This window comes from Cervus elaphus, chromosome 18, assembly GCF_910594005.1.
Source record: "Cervus elaphus chromosome 18, mCerEla1.1, whole genome shotgun sequence".
Lineage (NCBI taxonomy): Eukaryota > Metazoa > Chordata > Mammalia > Artiodactyla > Cervidae > Cervus > Cervus elaphus.
In genome coordinates this window covers 53,860,131-53,882,889 of record NC_057832.1, presented here as the reverse complement: position 1 = coordinate 53,882,889, position 22,759 = coordinate 53,860,131, and the positions used below count along the sequence as shown (strand labels likewise).

The window sequence follows — 22,759 nt, the reverse complement described above, 5'->3', positions numbered from 1 at the left end:
GTGCCCAGTACACTGCCTGTATCTATAGTCTGTAGATGCAGATCTGTTGATGTCTATATCTAATCTATAGAGCCTGGACTTAATAGCAAGTTCCAATCCCTCTACCATGAATTACCCATGGTCACTAATATTAAGTAGTTTCCCATACCTCTTATTTCTCTTCTCTCAAGTTTTGTCCATATTCTCTGCCAGATCCTGAGAAGAGTGAATGCTAATTACATAATGTGTAATTCTCAGGAATTTTGAAGAGCAGTAGAAGAAAAGATAAAAGCACTGAACTGGGCTCTTTACTGTAGTCATAGTCTTGACAGACTACCTTCTAATATTCATAAATACCCCAAGTGAGGCACTATTTTGGCTAAACACTTTTAGTATGTTAATTATTCTTAGGATTACATACCTAATTTAAACTCTTTTTTTAAAAGTTTTTAAAACTCTTTTTAATTTTAAAAGTTGTTGTTACAACTCTAAAATATTTTGTAGTAGACCTCTTGCATGGTACATATGTTATATTCTTTTTCATTAGGACTTTTGCATTTGTAATTTGAAACATGTCCAACATATTAATTAGTTTGGGGTGACTGAGTAGGGGCTGATAAAGCCGGTCATCCTTTTATGATGTCTGTTTTCACATCTGTGAAACAAGGCATTGATCTCCCAAGATTTCCAGTCCTGATGGGCTGCCTCTCAATTTTATTTCATAATAATTTTTACATTGGAACACTTTAGTATTTATTGTTTAAAGTGCATCTGTTTTTTGTAGACCTCAAACAAAAGCAAAATTTTCACCATTTGAAACAATAGAAATAAAAAAGTAGAATTTGGGAAAATTTAGAACACTGAAGATGGGATTTACATAATAGCAGTTTTGCTATAATCCTCCTGTGCTTTAGAGTAAGTGATAAGTTGTATTAGCCACAGGTTTGGAGCAACTTTGTGATGTCTTTATGGGCTCACAGCATGAAACCGACAGCTACAAATTCTTGTGGCTGAACCACAAGTCGCAGCTAATTATCAAACTTTTAATAGGAATATCTGTAATCTATAAACTTAAAAACCCATATAACCTCACCCCAGTGGCATATTGATATTGAAATAATTAATATTCTTAAACTTGCCCACTTTGAGCAGTATTTTATCAAGTAGTTTTTTTAAATCCCTGTAAATAAAGGTCACAAATATTTTCATTTCTATGAGTAGATTTAAGTATCTGCTTCATAGGTTCTTAAGTTATTTTGAGACAAAATGCATTCTAGCAGTTTATAAGTTCTCAAAGCCCTCTATATTTTGTGTATTTTATCAGTGTAGTTAATTTTTAAATACAAATATTTTGAGTTGCTATGGATTTATGTTCAGTTGTAAAAAAAAAATAAGGGCTCTTTCTTGCTGTATGCCCTTTTCTCAGTTTCACAACCAGTAAATTGATATTGATGTGATCTGCTGATCTTAATTAAATTTTCCACTTTTGCATTTATTCATTTTTGTGTAAGTCTATGCATATTGGTTATTTGAAATTTTATTGTATGTGTACGTTTGTGTATCCCTCCATAGTCAGTATACCAGTTCTGTAATCACAAGGACCTCTCCTTTTATAACCACACTCCCCTCTTTCTTGCCTATTCCCCCATTCCCTGGCAACCACTAATCTCCACCTTCCAAAATTTTGTCATTTCAAAAATTTGTATAAACAAATTCATACAGTATTTAACATTTGAGATTGGCCTTTTGTCATTCGGCATAAATTCCTTTGAGAGTCATCGAAATTGTTGCATGTACCAATAGTTCATTCTTTTTTTGCTGCTGAGTTGTATTCCATGATATGAAATACATAGCTTGTTTAACTCTTCACCCTTTGAAGGCTCTCTGTGTTCTTTCCAGTTTTTGGCTGTCACAAGTAAAACTACTATGAATGCTTATGTACAGGTTTTTGTGTGAACATGCACAAAAGATGCAGCTACTGTTAATATGGTAATTGCACATTTAATTTCATAAGTGGTATCAATGTTTTACTACCTCCAATGAAATATGATAACCTTACTTCTTTCTAAGTTATTTTAACTTCCTGCTTTTTAAATATTGTTTTGAGGATCAGATGATAATCAGTTTTTAATCAAATATGAGTTAGAAAACTCATGAGATAGTCTGCTTTATCCATATTTCTGCTCCTTCTGTTGTTCTTTATTCCTTTTTCATGCTCAAGGTTCCTTCTTTTATTATTTCCTTTTTGTTTAAAGAACTCCATTTAGCCATGTTTCAAAGATAGGTCTGCTACTGACCGATTCTTTAGTTTTACCTCATTTGAGGATATCTTTATTTCCACTTTATTCATGAGGGATAGTTTTGCCAGATATAGAACTTAGAGTTGCCATTTCTTTTGGCCTGGACTCCTGTTCAGTCCAGGAGAGAAATAAGCCTGCCAGAGTAGCTTTCTGTTCTGGATTGGGGGTCATTAGATGCTGAGCCTGCTGCAGTCGTAGGGCTTGCTGTATCTACATTATTCCTCCAGTCCTGGAAGTAGTCTGCCTTCCTCTTTCTGCCTTTCAGAGTCCTTTGGTAAGGTTATTTCCAGGGCTTATAGTTGTGCTTAGCTGGAAAGAACTGTAAATGTGAATCTAAGCCATGTTATCTGGTCCAGAAGTCCTCCTATATTTTTTTAAAATGTGTTTTCTTCTGGCTTGGCTTGTTGTTAGTATTTGTTTATGAAACATGTTCTAGGTTTATTTAAAGCTCAGTTGGATGAGAAGTTTTCTGTAAATTATATACTGCTAAGAAGGATTTCAAAATATTAAAATATATTTTGCCAGTATGTAGAGAGCTTTGCCCCAACAAAGATTAAATCCTTCTAAGACATCAGTTTTATCGACTACAAAATACTCCTATTCTTACTTGTTGCAACTAAAACACTTCCTTCATTTGGAGCCTTAACAACAGTAATGGCTCTTGGGTGTCTGTTTTCTGTGTTGCTAAATCCTTGGCTGCTGCAACAGATGGGCAAGACCAATTCCACTTCTGTCTTATGTTTGCACATGCTCACATACAAAACTGAGTCTGGTCCTGAGTACCCTTACTAGTCTACAGGCTTTTGCCATATTCCTGTTGATTATATCAAAATATTTAGACATTAATGCCAGCCTGCAGATAGCAGGACGTCATCATTTTGTCATGAGCACTTAATGTTGGGAAAGGAAGTAAATCAATATTTTCCATGATTCTATTTGTCTTTGACCTGGAAAAGGAAATTACATTCTATTCCAGTATTCTTGCCTGTAGAATCCATGGGCAGAGGAGCCTGGTGGGCTACAGTCCATGGAATCGCAAAGTCGGACATGACTGAGCTACTTTCACTCACTCACTCATCCATCTTTGAATGTGCAGTACCTAGACCAAGTCCTCAAGAGCTTCATAGATATGCAGTGGGAAATAAAATTAAAGATTCAGTAATGGAGAGAAAGCTGGGTATTCTTGTTCAGTTCAGTTCAGTTGCTCAGTCGTGTCCGACTCTTTGTGACCCCATGAACCGCGGCACACCAGGCCTCCCTGTCCATCTCCAACTCCCGGAGTTCACCCAAACTCATGTCCATTGAGTCGGTGAAGCCATCCAACCATCTCATCCTCTGTCGGCCCCTTCTCCTCCTGCCCTCAGTCTTTCCTAGCATTAGGGTCTTTTCCATTGAGTCAGCTCTTCTCATCAGGTGGCCAAAGTATAGGAATTTCAGCTTCAGCATCAGTCCTTCCAATGAACACCCAGAACTGATCTCCTTTAGGATGGACTGGTTGGATCTCCTCGCAGTCCAAGGGACTGTCAAGAGTCTTCTCCAGCACCACAGTTCAAAAGCATCAATTCTTGGACGCTCAGCTTTCTTTATAGTCCAACTCTCATATCCATACATGACCACTGGAAAAACCACAGCCTTGACTAGACAGACCTTTGTTGGCAAAGTAATGTCTCTGCATTTTAGTATGCTGTCTAGGTTGGTCATATTTTCCTTCCAAGAAGTAAACGTCTTTTAATTTCATTGCTGCAGTCACCATCTGCAATGATTTTGGAGCCCAGAAAAATAAAGTCAGCCGCTGTTTCCACTGTTTCCCCATCTATTTGCCATGAAGTGATGGGACCAGATGCCATGATCTTAGTTTTCTGAATGTTGAGCTTTAAGCCAACTTTTTCACTCTCACTTTCATCAAGAGGCTCTTTAGTTCTTCTTCGCTTTCTGTCATAAGGGTGGTGTCATCTGCATATCTGAGGTTATTGATATTTCTCCCAGCAACTTTGTTCCAGCTTGTGCTTCCTCCAGCCCAACATTTCTCATGATGTACTCTGCATATAAGTTAAATAAGTAGGGTGACAGTATACACATATAGAAATAATTTTCCAAAAGTTTCATGTATTTTTCCAGAATTTTTCATCTAGGCATAAATTAATATGTTTGAGATTCAAAATGTTGACCCTATGTGGTTGTTCAGTTGCTCAGTCGTGTCCGACTCTTTTGACCCCATGGACTGCAGCACACCAGTGTTCCCTGTCCTTCCCCATCTCCCAGAGCTTGCTCAGACTCATGTCCATTGAGTCAGTGAGCCATCCAACCATCTCATCCTCTGTCTTCCCCTTCTCCTCCTGCCTTCACTCTTTCCCAGCATCAGTATTTTCTAATGAGTTGGCTATTCGCATCAGGTGGCCAAAGTATTGGAGCTTCAGTTTCAGCATCAGTCTTTAATCTTTCAACTTAATTTTTTCAGTTTACTCTAGCATGATTTTCATAAACTATCAAAGTACTTTTAAGTTGTTGGTATTTACATTTATTTATGTAATGTTCTCCTAAATTATGTATTTGTCTGTTGTTTCTGTTCATATGGTAAGTTCAAGGACTCTGAAATTAGTTTTTTGTAATGTGAGAAATCACATTATAATTTGTTTCATTTTAGATTTTTGTGTGTATTAGCATCTCCTAAATCAGACCCTATCCATGTTCCCCTGCCAAATTGAGCAGTCTTCTTACTAATATTTTGGAAATGCCTTTTGACTGTTATATCTTAAAGTGGTACTGTATCCTTTGTACAATTTATGTGATTAATGTATCCATGGAATCTTGGTAGAACTGATTCAAAGGACTATCTGTTTCAATGTAATTGCCTTTGATAATTGTAGGTAATACAGTAAAAGTAGTAAAACAGTGAGATACCTGAAAATATTCTTGAAATTCTAACTTAACTAGATTAAAGACAGATTTTGTGTTTATGGAAAAATGGGAGAGTAAATTTAGCCTATAATTTGGATTAAAGAGTTGAATTAAATATGTGAGAGTATTTGAATCACAGCAAAGTAGAAGTTATAACAAATAATATAAGGAAATGCCAGTGGGAGAGTAAGTAATGTTTCCTATATTAAAGGAAAAAGAAGTACTAAAGAAACCTATTTTAATAATAAAGGGAGATTAATGTTTCAAATGTTAAAGGGTTTAAAAGACATTTTAAAAGGGATTCAGATATCTATTACTAACCTACTTTAGCAAATGAATCCCTTGTAAAAACAAAAATAGAAAGGAATGAAATTAATGAATATATTTTGCCATAGGAGATAATATTAACTCTTCTATATAGCCTCCCATTTATTACAATTTCAGACCTACTTTCTCATTATTATTCCTACCTGTTTCTAAACTGGAGAGGATAATGAGTTTGTCTTAACTTTCAGCAGTACTCACTTTCCCCCAAAGATCCTGTTATTCCTTGACTGCTCTTATTTTGTGTCTCACCCCTTCATAGTAAGGGTCTTACACCACTCATCTTGTGAGAGATGGGAGCTTCCTGACTGAATTGTGTCATTACTAAGTGAGCCCTTCTTTAAGTCTCTTTTTAATTCTCTTTTGTCTGCGTTAATATACCTTTGTTGTTTTAGTTTGCTTCATGTATCTCATTCTGTCCTTTAACTGTTAACCTTTCCATATTCTTCTATTTTGTTGTATCTCTTCTAAAGAGTATATAGTTGGATTTATTTTTCAGTCACTTAATCTTTGACTTTTATTTGCAACATTTAGTTAACTTTTAATATAATTTCTAATGTAATTTTGTTGATATCTTGTTTTCTTTCTGTTTGTCTTACCTACCTTTTGTTTCTTTTTCTTAGTTTTAGATTTTTATAATTCAGGTTTCCTTACTTCTGTTCTTTTAGTTGTTGCTTTAAATATAACATTTATACTTATCCAAGTCAAAATTTATTGATTTACCATCCTATTTACCAGTTTCATCATTCCTTCTTGAATTTCAGACCTTCCAACTTGTACTCCTTTATTTTCCCCTGGAGAGGTATATTTTAGGAATTTCTTTAAGTGAGTAGGAATATTTTGGTGGCACACTGTTGTTTTTAGTTTGGAAATGTGCCTTTTATTTCATCCCCAGTTTTAAGAGATTGGTTTCTTGGGGGCATACATTTCTGAGTTAACAATTATTTTCTTCAGTATGTTAAAAAATATAGTTCCACTATTTTATGTCTTTCATTGTTGTTCTTAAAACAGTTGTCAGTTCAATTGCTAGTCCTGTAAAGATAATCTGATTTTCCTTTTCTAGCTACTTTTAAGAGCTTTTTTTTTTTTAATTAATTAATTTATTTATTTATTTATTTATTATTTTTTTTGTCATACATTGATATGAATCAGCCATAGATTTACACGTATTCCCCATCCCGATCCCCCCTCCCACCTCCCTCTCCACCCGATTCCTCTGGGTCTTCCCAGTGCACCAGGCCCGAGCACTTGTCTCATGCATCCAACCTGGGCTGGTGATCTGTTTCACCATAGATAGTATACATGCTGTTCTTTTGAAACATCCCACCCTCACATTTTCCCACAGAGTTCAAAAGTCTGTTCTGTATTTCTGTGTCTCTTTTTCTATTTTGCATATAGGGTTATCGTTACCATCTTTCTAAATTCCATATATATGTGTTAGTATGCTGTAATGTTCTTTATCTTTCTGGCTTACTTCACTCTGTACAAGGGGCTCCAGTTTCATCCATCTCATTAGAACTGATTCAAATGAATTCTTTTTAACGGCTGAGTAATATTCCATGGTGTATATGTACCACAGCTTCCTTATCCATTCATCTGCTGATGGGCATCTAGGTTGCTTCCATGTCCTGGCTATTATAAACAGTGCTGCGATGAACATTGGGGTGTACATGTCTCTTTAAGATCTGGTTTCCTCAGTGTGTATGCCCAGAAGTGGGATTGCTGGGTCATATGGCAGTTCTATTTCCAGTTTTTTAACAAATCTCCACACTGTTTTCCATTGCGGCTGTACTAGTTTGCATTCCCACCAACAGTGTAAGAGGGTTCCCTTTTCTCCACACCCTCTCCAGCATTTATTGCTTGTAGACTTTTGGATAGCAGCCATCCTGACTGGCGTGTAATGATACCTCATTGTGGTTTTGATTTGCATTTCTCTGATAATGAGTGATGTTGAGCATCTTTTCATGTGTTTGTTAGCCATCTGTATGTCTTCTTTGGAGAAATGTCTGTTTAGTTCTTTGGCCCATTTTTTGATTGGGTCATTTATTTTTCTGGAATTGAGCTGCAGGAGTTGCTTGTATATTTTTGAGATTAATCCTTTGTCTGTTGCTTCCTTTGCTATTATTTTCTCCCAATCTGAGGGCTGTCTTTTCACCTTACTTATAGTTTCCTTTGTAGTGCAAAAGCTTTTAAGTTTCATTAGGTCCCATTTGTTTAGTTTTGCTTTTATTTCCAATATTCTGGGAGGTGGGTCATAGAGGATCTTGCTGTGGTTTATGTCGGAGAGTGTTTTGCCTATGTTCTCCTCTAGGAGTTTTATAGTTTCTGGTCTGACATTTAGATCTTTAATCCATTTTGAGTTTATTTTTGTGTATGGTGTTAGAAAGTGTTCTAGTTTCATTCTTTTACAAGTGGTTGACCAGCTTTCCCAGCACCACTTGTTAAAGAGGTTGTCTTTTTTCCATTGTATATCCTTGCCTCCTTTGTCAAAGATAAGGTGTTCATAGGTTCGTGGATTTATCTCTGGGCTTTCTATTCTGTTCCATTGATCTATATTTCTGTCTTTGTGCCAGTACCATACTGTCTTGATGACTGTGGCTTTGTAGTAGAGTCTGAAGTCAGGCAGGTTGATTCCTCCAGTTCCATTCTTCTTTCTCAAGATTACTTTGGCTATTTGAGGTTTTTTGTATTTCCATACAAATTGTGAAATTCTTTGGTCTAGTTCTGTGAAAAATACCATTGGTAACTTGATAGGGATTGCATTGAATCTATAGATTGCTTTAGGTAGAATAGCCATTTTGACAATATTGATTCTTCCAATCCATGAACACGGTATGTTTCTCCATCTGTTTGTGTCCTCTTTGATTTCTTTCATCAGTGTTTTATAGTTTTCTATGTATAGGTCTTTTGTTTCTTTAGGTAGATATACTCCTAAGTATTTTATTCTTTTTGTTGCAATGGTGAATGGTATTGTTTCTTTAATTTCTCTTTCTGTTTTTTCATTGTTAGTATATAGGAATGCAAGGGATTTCTGTGTGTTCATTTTATATCCTGCAACTTTACTATATTCATTGATTAGCTCTAGTAATTTTCTGGTAGAGTCTTTAGGGTTTTCTATGTAGAGGATCATGTCATCTGCAAACAGTGAGAGTTTCACTTCTTCTTTTCCTATCTGGATTCCTTTTACTTCTTTTTCTGCTCTGATTGCTGTGGCCAAAACTTCCAACACTATGTTGAATAGTAGTGGTGAGAGTGGGCACCCTTGTCTTGTTCCTGATTTCAGGGGAAATGCTTTCAATTTTTCACCATTGAGGGTGATGCTTGCTGTGGGTTTGTCATATATAGCTTTTATTATGTTGAGGTATGTTCCTTCTATTCCTGCTTTTTGGAGAGTTTTAATCATAAATGAGTGTTGAATTTTGTCAAAGGCTTTCTCTGCATCTATTGAGATAATCATATGGTTTTTATCTTTCAATTTGTTAATGTGGTGTATTACATTGATTGATTTGCGGATATTAAAGAATCCTTGCATTCCTGGGATAAAGCCCACTTGGTCATGGTGTATGATTTTTTTAATATGTTGTTGGATTCTGTTTGCTAGAATTTTGTTAAGGATTTTTGCATCTATGTTCATCAGTGATATTGGCCTGTAGTATTCTTTTTTTGTGGCATCTTTGTCTGGTTTTGGAATTAGGGTGATGGTGGCCTCATAGAATGAGTTTGGAAGCTTACCTTCATCTGCAATTTTCTGGAAGAGTTTGAGTAAGATAGGTGTTAGCTCTTCTCTAAATTTTTGGTAGAATTCAGCTGTGAAGCCATCTGGTCCTGGGCTTTTGTTTGCGGGAAGATTTTTGATTACAGTTTCGATTTCCTTGCTTGTGATTAAGAGCTTTTTATATTTGATAATCTGTACTTTCACTGTGGCATGTCTAGGTATTGATTTCTTTTTATTTTCCCGGTTGGATTTATTTAGCTCTTCAGTTCTATGATTTGGTGTTCTTGATCTTTTTGAATGAATTTTCGTCCATTATCTTTTCAGATATTACTTCTGCCCCTTTTTTCTGTCTCTTTTCCTTCCAGAAATTTGATTAGAAGTATGTTAGATTTTTCTCATTTTGTCTTTTCTGTTTTTTTTAGCCTCTTTAGTTTGCATTATGTATCATTTTTTCAGAACTACCAACGTATTCCTTAGTTTTCCCTACACTGGGTTTAATGTGCCATATAATTTTTAATTATATTTTTCATGCAGCTTTTTTGTCAGTTCATTTTTTTATCCACTTCATTTCCTGGTGAAACTGACACATTGAGCATTTTTTCCAAAGTGATTAATATATGTGCCCATTACTTTTCTTGACCTGTTCAGAAGTATTTTTTTTAATTGAAATATAGTTGATTCATAATGTTATGTTAGTTTCAGGTATACAACATGGCAATTTTATGTTTTTTAGATTGTTCTCCATTTAAAGTTATTACAAGAAATTGGCTATGTTTCTTATGCTGTGCAATAATCCTTGTAGTTTATTTATTTTATTCCTAGTAGGTTTTACTTTTTCATTCCCTACTCTTGTCTCACCCCCACCTTTCCTCTCCCCACTCATAATTGATAGTTTGTTGTGAATCTTTATAAAATCTCACACAGATACATCTTTTTAACATTTATTTTTGGCTGCCCTGGGCCTTTGTTGCTGCCAGGGAGCTTTCTGTAGTTGTGCCAGGTGGGGCTCCTCTCCAGTCGCCGTGTGTGGACTTCTCACTGTGGTGGCTTCTCTGTTGAGGAGCTTGGGCTCCAAAGCACACAGGCTTTAGCAGTTGCCGTGCGTGGGCTCAGTGGTTGCAGCTTACAGGCTTAGCTGCACTGTGGCAGGTGGGGTCTTCCTGGACCAGAGATTGAACTGGTGTCCCCTTCATTGCTAAGTGGATTCTTAGCCAGTAGACTACCAGGGAAGTCCATACAGATGTTTTTAATCTTAGGTAGTTTTATCTTTTATTTTCTAAATAAGTTAAGCATGGCATATAATTCAGAAAGCTATAGGAACTATGTGAAACAGTTTTCAAATAAAATACAGTGAGTTTTAAGTAAATTAATGGGTTATTAGAAAAGAAACCTATTCATTAAATTTGAGATTGAAAAGTGCTAATAGATAGTAATAATAGGTAATAGATAATAGCTAATAGATAGTAATATAAATAGTAGCTCATATTATTGAATACTTTGTTTCAGGCACTGTGTTAAGTTGCCTTACAGATGACCTCATTTAATGGGCACAATACTATTTCATACATTTTTAACAACCAACTTAATTTTTTTGTTTCATTTAACTCTTAAACTAGGTAAATGTGAGCTCTTTTATAAAAATGTTGAGTAACTTAACATTTTTTATCTGTTCATCAACTTTACTCATATGTACCTTTTAAATACTACTAAGAAAATCATTAATAGAATGACAACTGGGTAACTATACCTCCAAAATGAGCAAACACTTACAGTACATACCAGGTTTCCGATTTAATGGTCAGGGAGCCCTTAGTCCTGTTGTTGGAGATGTACTGACGTGTCTGTTCCCTTGAACACTCCCTTTTTCACAGATCATCCTCATTCTTTTAACACATTCTTTATTCGGGTAAGATTGTAATACAACTTATTAGAAGTTAGCTCTCTCAGCTATGATCACATTTTAGTCATTCTTTTCATAAGTTTTAGAATTGTAGTTAGAAGACCTAAATCCTAGTCAAGTAAGTTTCTGCTATTATGTAGTCATTATCACTTTGGATAAGTCACTGAACATTTTGATTTCTACATTGCTAAATTATCTGCATCTAGCAATTTTTCAATGCAGAGAGTTTGACAAACTTTTTCCAGTAAGAGGCCTACATAGTAAATATTTTAGGCTTTGCAGTCCAAGAGACAAAAATGGAAAATACTATTATGATATAAGTACTTGTATATAAGTAAAAGAGAAAGCTCTTGTCTCACTCCACCTTGCTGGCCTGTCATAGGTGATCGCATTTGTGGGCATGGTTTGTACTCAGGTGCCATCAGCTCTTGAACAAAGAGGGAAGGGACCTGGCCGGCCGAGTAGGAAGAGTGACCACTTGTGGTTAGTTTCATTCTTTGCCACAGTGGCTTTCGTGTCCCTGTGTACTCTTCTCTCACTCTGGAGAATCCAGCTTTCTTATCAAATTTCAAAGAATTGCTAGTATACAGACTGCATTCTGTGATATTCCCCTCTTAAAAGTCAAAAATGCTAGAGAAACTTCATGAGTTGGAAATTAAAGAATTCTAAAATAGCTTGGGGCCAAAAGAAAAAAAATCAAAGTGGAAACTGGAGTATACATTCCAGGATAGTAGAGTAAAACAGTAGAATGAAAAAATAGTATAATTCAGTTCAATATAAGGCAAGAAAGGAATGAGAAAGACACAGAAAAAATAGAAAAGTTGACACAGTGGTAGAAATAAAATTTTAGAATATCATTGCAGTGAAAGGAAATAGAGTATATATTCCACCCTAAAGGTAAAGGTTGTTAGACTGGCCTATAAAAAATATCCCTCTGCATATTGTTTATGTGAGAGCTATCTAAAGTTAAGAAAATATAAAAGTTTTAATTGAAAAAATGCTTTGTATTTGCTAAATAGAGTATTTTCTGTATATAAAATACTGTGGTATCTACACATCTGTTAGTTTTTAAAAATTGTTAATATTGACAGCTGACTGAACACTGCATAACAGTTCACCCTTTAAAATTGTAATAGGGAGCATACTACACATAGCATGTATAGTATAGTAGAGGGAACATGAACTCTAGGTTTGAATTCTTACTAAGCCACCTGTCAGTTCTGGGGTCTGAGGAAAGTTACTTAACATCTCTAAGAATCATTTATAATATAAGTGTAATAGCATCCACCTTGTAGGGTCATGAGGCATAAATGAGATGCTGTGTATAGAATACTTGGCACCAAGCAGATCACTACTGCTGTCACTGTTTTTATCATTCAGAGTGTTTACTGCATCTCAAGGTATTGATCACAGATTAAGTGAACATTTTTTTTTTATTCCTAAGGCATATGATTAAGTATTAAAGATACTGTCACCAGCAGTAACAGATCACCAAGATCTTCCTCCTTGCCATCGCTGACTTCTTTTTCTGTTGGCCTATAGGAGATGAGAAAAAAAAATTGGAAAAAGAAAATGGGCTACTCAAAGAATTCCAGCTCTTGTGTCAGCTCTGTTTCTTGGATTTCAGAGCGCTTAATACTTCTGTCGGCATTATGCATGTGAAATTATTTTGGATTTTGATTTTTGACTTGTCAAAATACACTTTTGCCAGTGTTAATCTCCCTGAGGATCAGTTTAAAAGCAAGACTAAGTCTAGATCTGAAGGATGTATTTCTTATGTAACCAGCTACTCAACTCTGAAAAAGACCCACTTTCACATTTTAACTGCTCGATTCTCAAGGGAGTGCAGATTTGATATTCTGAGGTATTTGGATAGAAAGTTCATAAAATTTTTATGGAAAGAAGGAATGTCCTTTGTTTATAGTTTTTAAAGGTTAGCAGTCATATGTGTGTCATTAGTTGAAACAAATTTATCTCTAGTGGAGTCCTTAAAGGTTGATCATTAGTTTGATTAACTAGGACGTTAAGCATATGTACAAATTTGTGTATACAAATTTCAAAGTAGTCATATTCTTTGCAGATGTTCCTGTGAATTCTGTTATATATTGTTATCAAAGTAACTATAAAATGTTTCAGAAACAAGGACATCATGCAATCTGGTTAAACCATTTTCTCATAAAAGTACTTTTATTTTTAGATTACCTCTTTAGTGACTCTTCAACTGTTAACCCTGGTTGGCCATGACGATCAGCTTGATGGACCAAAATACAAATGCACAGTGTCTCTAGACTTCATCAGAGCTATTGCTAGGTAAGCATAGAATAATCGTTAATGTAAAATGTCTTGAATTATGTAAATGATATACTAAATATAAAAATTAATCTTCTTCCTAATGTAATGTCATTAGTCATTTAAGCAAGAGAAGATCATTTAAGTGCCGAGAATGACTATTTCACTGTAGAATGAACCCTCTCGTCAGATTTACAAATGACAAAATTCGGAGAATTAGTTAACATGTTATATGGCAAAAATCAAGATTCTGAGAGTCCGAGACAGACTGGAATAATGGTCCTATAGTAGCAAGGTAGGATTTAATGGGCAGTTGACTGCAGACAACTTGTATATACTGTAGTGTATGTATGTTTGTGTTTAGTTGCCAAGTCCTGTCCAACTCTGCAACGCCACGGACTATGTATATAGCCCACCAGGCTCTTCTCTGCATGGAATTTTCCAGGCAAGAATACTGGAGTGGGTTGCCATTTCCTTCTCCAGGGGATCTTCCCAACCCAGGGATTGAATCTGTGTCTCCTTCATTGGCAGGTGAATTCTTTACCACTGAGCTACCTGGGAAGCCCGCCAGTTATCTCTAGTAGTAGCTTCTTATTTTCTCAAACTCCTATCCCTCAGGATTGGATGCTCTTTAAGTGCTATCCTTTCTTCTTGTTGCCGCTTCTGGATAGTTATTTTCTTCCCAATTTCTTGCAAAAATTTGAATTTCTTTGAGACCTTTACAACTGGCTCTATTTCCCTCTTTTTCTAATTGATTATCTTCTACGAGACTCCCAGCCATTCCACCACATGTATTGAACAGTAGAATATGTGGTTTACAGGTTTCTTCTCGATCTAGATTCTGATTCTAGACTGTATTCAAGCCACAAGTCCTAACATCTGTATTCACTTTGTTCAGCAGTTACTGCTTCAGAGAACAAAGTTGAACCTGTGAGTTGAGAACTCCTTGCACTACCTGTGTCTGTGAGCATCTTCTGTCTTCCTTTATCAATAGATTGGGGTCCCGCCTCCTGTGTCAGATGGGCTCTTCCACTTCCCCTCTGAATTCCATCTCTGCCCTTTTCCCAGCCTCTTTCCCAGCCCTCAGACTATCTATTCTCAGTCACCCAACAGGATTGACCACTCTCTCTCTCTTAAAACTCTTCTCCTAGAGTCCATGATTCCAATCTTATGATTTTCATCTTTATTCCTTGGCTGTTTCTTCTCAGGCTCATTTTGTCAGCTTATCCTATCCACTTAACCTTCACATTTAGTTGTTCCTTGAGGCTTGGTTCTTTTCATATTTTTTTCCCTAGACTATTTTTACTTTACTCCTGACTTCAACAACTATCTATGTACTATTCTTACTCCCAGTTTTTAGAGGCCAGACCTTTTTTCTAGTATTCTTGAATTTTGGATATTTCCCACCTGTATCAATATATTTCCAAAACTGAACTCAGGAATCCCCCCCTTCTTCTGCTTGCCAACAAAAAAGGAATGATGCAGCTTTCTTTCAGTGTCCCCTGGTTCAGTGATTAGCACTGCAGTCTCTCGTGTTGCACAGGCCTAAGACCTGGTAGTCACTGGTGGCATTTGTCACCACCCCCCCACCACTCCCAGCAGCCAAGCATTAGTCTTTCTGAGCCTGTCAAGTCCGTCCTATATATCTCAGTTCATTCACTTTTATCATTTGTACCGTTAATGCTCTAGACCAAGCCACTGTTATCTCTTCTCCGGTAACCTCCTAATTGGTTTTCTCTCTACTCTTATTCTCTTATAATTTGTTGTCCACACTATTGCCAGAGTGATCTTATAAAAATTTACTGTCACCCTTCTACTTAAAAGTCTTCTATAATTTCCTGTAACTCTTAGGATAAAAAACCAAAATGTTTAGAATAATTTTCAAGGCCCCAGTGACTTGGCCTCTGCCTTTGTGCCCAGCCATACCTATCACACACGTCTTCTCCTGTAGGTATTTACACTTTGACCACTTTGGGCTTTTTTTTTTTTTTCAGTTCTTCATATTCACCATTCATTGCATATGCAGCACTTTCCAAATCCTCCTCTATCCAACTAACTGCTACATAACCTTTAGATTTCAGTTTAAATGCATATTTCTTGAAGACGCTATCCTCAAACATACCATGACCTCCCATCGTCCACGCCCTCCACCCCACTCCCACACACTATTCACAGTTAGTTTATCCATGTCCCCTTATTTTCTGAGACTTACCATTATTTTATTAAATTATTCATTCAATAAGTAGAACTCATTTTTCTTCCTACAGTATAAGCCCGTGAAGAGCAAAGCAGAGACTGTGTCAATCACTAACTTACTCAGACCTTCTCAGAGGGTGGGAAGGATTGAGAGTAGCACTGAAACACATACATTACCATGTGTAAAATTAGATGGCTGGTGGAAATTTCCTGTATGACACAGGGAGTTCAAGTCTGATGCTCTGTGACAACCTAGAAGGGTGTGATGGAGTGGGAGGTGGAAGAGAGGTATACATGCGTATACCTATAGCTGATTCATGTTGATATATGGTAGAAACCAACATAATATCATAAAGCAGTTATCCTCCAATTAAAAATAAATAATTAAAAAATTTGTGAAGTTACTTAAAATTGTAATTTTAAAGGATAAAAGCACAGGAAAATACTCATGATACAAATTTAAGTGGTTAAAACAGTAATACAAAAAGTTGTATATCCAAGAAAGGTAGAAAAACCTAAGCAAGGGAATAATGGTCAAAATTGTTGGTTATTGCCAAGAAATCAGGCAGAGTCTATTTAATGGTAAATCTGTCATTTGTGACTTTAACAAGAACACTTTCAGCGATACAGTGGGGTACAAGTTAGGATATGGTGCATTTAAGTGGTATTTGTGAGTAAATTGATGCCGCACATGCAGAGAATACTTTTTATTCACTTAAAATTTATTGTGATGTTCATTATAATCACTATACTAGGTTTTGGGGATGTAGCAAGATGTGTAACAGATCTGTATCCTGTCCTCATGTACCTATTTTCTGGACTATTTTTGCTATAAAGAGGAATAGAGGATTGTTACCTACTGAACAGGTTGTGGGGGCATGAATAGCTTATTATTTTTAAAGATATGAGCATATTTAAATGCTGCTGGGAAAAAACTTGTAGGGAAGAAGAGTTAATGACACAAAAGAGAGGTAATTTAAAGTCCTTGAAAAGATATATAACATGCGATTTAGAAACATGAGGTAAAGAAATAGCCCTGAATGAGAGAGGGGAATCCTTTTTCATTACAACAAGAGGAAAAGGTGGTTTCAGATGGAACTGAATTTGGCTATCTGTTGGCAAGAAGTTGAAGGAGCTCTGATCTGAGGCCTTCTATTGTATGTGTAAAGGTAGAGGCAAGAGACTTAAGGACAGAAGTACACCAGTTTGAGACAAATACGGATATTTGAAATAGCTGCCATGGGGAATGGAAGAAAGTGCTAACAAAGAAAGCAACTTGCTGAGAGTGTTGAGGGCCCAGCTGGGGTTCCTGACCTTGAATCTACAGTGGCACCAATCTGTGAAACCTGTGCTCTCCTCCAGCAGCATTCCATGTGCCGGGTACTGGGACTGCAAAAGGGTGCAATTGAAATCACATAGGATTGGAATTTGCCAGGTGAATTCAGTCGATGCTAGCAAATGAATGCTTGAGGTGACAAACCATGGAATCTAAGCTAAGAAGGGAAGAAAGGAAGTAAAGCATGGGGAGGGCTCATAGTTCAGTGCCTGGCACTTAATGCTCAGTAATTATTTGTAGATGAGGAGAAGGCGAAGAGAGGTTTGTAAACTGGTTGTTTCAAGGTATTCCAGGTCACTTAAAGGAGATTGGGATCAGGGTGGAATGTCTGAATTTTTTTTTTTATATTAATGCATATATATGGAATTTAGAAAGACAGTAACGATGACCCTATATGCAAGGCAGCAAAAGAGACACAGATGTAAAGAACAGACCCTTGGACTCTGTTGGAGAACATGAGGGTGGGATGATTTGAGACAATAGCATTGAAACATGTTTGTTATCATATGTGAAATAGATTGCCAGTCCAGGTTCGATGCTTGAGGCAGGGTGCTCAGGGCTGGTGCACTGGGATGACCCTGAGGGATGGGATGGGGAGGGAGGTGGGAAAGAGGGTCAGGATAGGGAACACATGCACACCCATGGCTGATTCATATGAATGTATGGCAAAAACCATCACAATATTGTAAAGTAATTCAGTTCAGTTCAGTCACTCAGTCGTGTCCAACTCTTTGCGACCTCATGAACCGCAGCACGCCAGGTCTCCCTGTCCGTCACCACCTCCCAGAGTCCACACAAACCCATGTCCATCTAGTCGGTGATGCCATCCAACCATCTCATCCTCTGTCATCCCCTCCTCCTCCTGCCCTAAGTCTTCCCCATCATCAGGGTCTTTTCCAATAAGTCAGCTCCTCATATCAGGTGGCCAAAGTATTGGAGTTTCAGCTTCAACATCAGTCCTTCCAATGAACACCCAGGACTGATCTCCTTTAGGATGGACTGGTTGGATCTCCTTGCAGTCCAAGGGACTCTCAGGGGACACCACAGTTCAAAAGCATCAATTCTTCAGTGCTTAGCTTTCTTTATAGTCCAACTCTCACATCCATACATGACCACTGGAAAAACCACAGCCTTGACTAGATGGACCTTTGTTGGCAAAGTAATGTCTATGCTTTTTAATATGCTATCTAGGTTGGTCATAACTTTCCTTCCAAGGAATAAGCGTCTTTTAATTTCATGGCTGCAATCACCATCTGCCATGATTTTAGAGCCCAGAAAAATAAAGCCAGCCACTCTTTACAGTGTTTCCCCATCTATTTGCCATGAAGTGATGGGACCAGAAGCCATGATCTTAGTCTTCTGAATGTTGAGTTTTAAGCCAACTTTTTCACTCTCCTCTTTCACTTTCATCAAGAGGCTCTTTAGTTCTTCTTCACTTTCTGCCATAAGGGTGGTGTCATCTGCATATCTCAGGTTATTGATATTTCTCCCGGCAATCTTGATTCCAGCTTGTGCTTCCTCCAGCCCCAGTGTTTCTCATGATGTACTCTGCATATAAGTTTAATAAGCAGGGTGACAATATACAGGCTTGACATACTCCTTTTCCTATTTGGAACGAGTCTGTTGTTCCATGTCCAGTTCTAACTGTTGCTTCCTGACCTGCATACAGGTTTCTCAAGAGGCAGGTCAGGTGGTCTGGTATGCCCATCTCTTTCAGAATTTTCCACAGTTTATTGTGATCCACACAGTCAAAGGTTTTGGCAGAGTCAGTAATGCAGAAATAGATGTTTTTCTGGAAATCTCTTGCTTTTTCGATGATCCAGTGGATGCTGGCAATTTGATCTCTGGTTCCTCTGCCTTTTCTAAAACCAGTTTGAACATCTGGAAGTTCACAGTTCACATATTGCTGAAGCCTGGCTTGGAGAATTTTAAGCATTACTTTACTAGCATGTGAGATGAGTGCAATTGTGCGGTAGTTTGAGCATTCTTTGGCATTTCCTTTCTTTGGGATTGGAATGAAAACTGACCTTTTCCAGTGCTGTGGCCACTGCTGAATTTTCCAAATTTGCTGGCATATTGAGTGCAACACTTTCATAGCATCGTCTTTCAGGATTTGAAATAGCTCAACTGGAATTCCATCACCTCCACTAGCTTTGTTCGTAGTGATGCTTCCTAAGGCCCACTTGACTTCACATTCCAGGATGTCTTACTCTAGGTGAGTGATCACACCATCGTGATTATCTTGGTTGTGAAGAACTTTTTTGTACAGTTCTTCTGTGTATTCTTGCCACCTCTTCTTAATATCTTCTGCTTCTGTCAGGTCCCTACCATTTCTGTCCTTTATTGGCCCATCTTTGCATGAAATATTCCCTTGGTATTTCTAATTTTCTTGATGAGATCTCTAGTCTTTCCCATTCTATTGTTTTCCTTTATTTCTTTGCTTGATCTCTGAGGAAGGCTTTCTTATCTCTCCTTGCTATTCTTTGGAACTCTGCATTCAAATGGAAATATCTTTCCTTCTCTCATTTGCTTTTCACTTCTCTTCTTTTCACAGCTATTCGTAAGGCCTCCTCAGACAGCCATTTTGCTTTTTTGCATTTCTTTTTCTTGGGGATAGTCTTGATTCCTGTCTCCTGTACAATGTCACGAACCTCCATCCATAGTTCATCAGGCACTCTGTCTATCAGATCTAGTCCCTTAAGTCTATTTCTCACTTCCACTGTAAAATCATAAGAGATTTAATTTAGGTCATACTTGAATGGTTTAGTGGTTTTCTCTACTTTCTTCAATTTAAGTCTGAATTTGGCAATAAGGAGTTCATGATCTGAGCCCCACTCAACTCCTGGTCTTGTTTTTGCTGACTGTATAGAGCTTCTCCATTTTTGGCTGCAAAGAATATAATCAATCTGATTTCAGTGTCGACCATCTGGTGATGTCCATGTATAGAGTCTTCTCTTGTGTTGTTGGAAGAGGATATTTGCTATGACCAGTGTGTTCTCTTGCCAGAACTCTATTAGCCTTTGCCCTGCTTCATTCTGTACTCCAAGGCCAAATTTGCCTGTTACTCCAGGAGTCTCTTGACTTCCTACTTTTGCATTCCAGTCCCCTGTAATGAAAAGGACATCTTTTTTGGGTGTTAGTTCTAGAAGGTCTTGTAGGTCTTCATAGAACTGTTCAACTTCAGCTTCTTCAGTGTTACTGGTCAGGGCATAGGCTTGGATTACCATGATATTGAATGGTTTGCCTCTCATGGAGAAATCAATCTGAAGACACCATCCAAGGCTGGAATGGCAGCTCCATGGTCCACAGTTCTTCTATTTTGTGACTCTAGGATCCTTCGAAAAGGTGGCTTCTTCATGGAAGAGAAGGCGCATCACAGTAAAATCATTCCAGGAAGGGTCCTCAAGTTTCACAGCAGGAAGGAGGCATCTTCTCCTCTTGGTTCCAGCTCAGACAGACCCGCCATGGTGCCCTGAGGACCGGAATGTCTGAATTTATGTTTTTTAGAAGTAGAACATTTCTGAGTGTGATCATGACAGTAGAAAAGATCATTGGAGGTAAAAGGGACAAGTGCAATGAAGTCACTAAAGCTGAGGCAGATCTGGGAATAGAGAGGAAGACTGAACTGGATGCTGCATTATTCACTAAGAGGTGGTGACAGGGGGATAAAGGCTGGTTAGTGGAATGGTTTGAGTCTCACAGGAGCGGAGCCTTTTGTACAAGGACAGCAGCCTCACATGACAGGACTGCCTGGGCTATAGTAGAGTCTAACCTCATTGGAAAGAGCTAAAGAGGAGACTCGATCCCTCTGTGGGAGCCAACTTTCAGTTAAGCCTGGTTGAGAAAAGAAAACCATTCAAGGAAGAGGTAGAGGACAGAGAGAACCTTCTTGACCAAGGAACTGTGAAAGATTTGGACACAGAAGCAGTAGGAGACTGGTTCTAGAAAGGAGCACAGAATATGGAGGGTAGAGTATGGAAGAACACAGATGAAAACATGCTTAATAAATACTGTACTTGAATTGTTCTTAATGTTAGCGGTAGTTGAAGTTTCTGATTGTTTTCCCTCCACAGTCTAGAAAGACACTGCAAAGTAACTTAGTATTGTGACTTAAAGTTGTGTGATTGCAAATTCTCTGAAAAACCAAACTAAGTAAGAAAAGCTCAAACTGCCTACATAAGTAAAAGGAAATAAAACAGTACCCCAAGAGAAAAAAGTATGTCAGTGTGGTGAAAGCATCAACAATGTGAAATAAAAGGATAAAGGCAAAATTAAATCCTTAGATACATGCCATGTAGTTAACTTATAAGCAGTCTAAATTCTGATTTAAGAATGACTCCTAGGCAGAGTGCCACCAACACTATTTTTGTTTATCCTATTTCTTTCTAGATGCTTACTTTAGAAAATAATTAATTTGTGTTCAATGAGAGAGAGAATCTTCTATAGTATTTAAAAACTATCTTTGGAATGTGTGTCCAGTTTTAATGTTGCCCTTGCAGTTACTTTGTAAAATTCTGCTGTCTTAAAATGATACATGTGGGGATCAGTTAGTAAGTTACCTGTTTATATTGGAGGGTGGAGGGATGATAGGAAAAGGTAGTTAGCATCTTGGGAGTAAATGTTTCTTAGAGGGATGATCTTACATATTCAATTCCCAGTTAATTTAGTTTTTTTTTTAAAGTCCAAAAACTTTAACTGTATGATTCAATTTGCTTGAGTACTTCCCAGTGGCAAAGCAGAGAAATAGAATATCATGAACCTTTTACAAATGCTTAGTGTTTTTAAGCCAGTCCAGTCATTCTATAAAGAAAAATTTATTGCACAAACTATGCTGCAGTGTTAAACGGATTATTAAATAAGATGGAGTTCTGCCACTAACAAATCACGGTATTTTCATTTGTTTATATTCTAGTACTAGTCTGTTATACAAAAATTTCTCTTTAGCTATCACAGCATAGTTGCAATTCTCTGTTCTCCTTACCTCTCATAATATTGTAGTTATGGCTTCATATGGATCATTTTGTATGGCTTTGTAATAGTCTTATCAAGTAATGCCGTCTAGTTCCACAGTATTGCAACTTTATTTTAATCATAGCTTCTTTAAACTTTTTCTTTTCTATTCAGTGGGAAAAAAAATTAATAAATCCAAGAGACAATAAAACTTAACATTAAGTTCAATTTACTTTGTCACTTAAGGTTTATAACCGTAGGACCCAAAGTCATTGTAGAGAAATGTGCCTGGAGAGATGTAAGAATCCAACCGTCCTTTTTGCCTATGATTAAAAATAGCCTACTGTGTCTTTTGTCGTCTAAGACCCTCTGAAAAAGATGTTTTTAACCAATCATGAAAAATGTTTTCTTGATTTTTTAAAAGGTAATTTTAGTGGTACATTGTTACAAGTAAATTTGGGGAGTTCTGTAATGGGCTTCCCTAGTCTAGGCTCAGACAGTAAAGAATCTGCCTGCACTGACCCAGGTTTAGTCCCTGGGTTGGGCAGATCCCCTGGAGAAGAAAATGACAGCGCACTCCAGTATTCTTGCCTGGAGAAGTCCATGGACAGAGGAACCTAGCAAGCTACAGTCTCTGGGGTCTCAAAGAGTTGGATATGACTGAGCAAATACCACCACTAACACATAGTAAATGAAAGGAAAGCACATAAAAATAAATAGCTTTATGATATAATAACCATACCTTTTGTGACATTATGCCTAAGATAAGTTGTTGTTTTTTTTATTTTAGTAAGTATTTTTAGTTGTTTTAGTACCCCCAATGATAACAGGATTGTTTTGGCAGTGTTTTTTTTTTTTTTTGGCAGTGTTTT

General features: G+C 37.1%; 1 protein-coding gene across 3 annotated transcripts in view; it reads left to right on the top strand.

The window, feature by feature from the left end:
- Positions 1-22,759, top strand: part of ORC5 (origin recognition complex subunit 5) — a 77,096-nt gene that overhangs the window by 52,465 nt on the left and 1,872 nt on the right. For 2 of the 3 annotated variants that reach the window (XM_043872426.1, XM_043872427.1), the window contains one exon: positions 13,314-13,426. The exons of the other annotated variant lie outside the window; for it this stretch is intronic. In XM_043872426.1, coding sequence (XP_043728361.1) covers positions 13,314-13,426 — 113 coding nt within the window. The remainder of the gene's footprint in view (positions 1-13,313; positions 13,427-22,759) is intronic. 3 annotated transcript variants of the gene reach the window in all.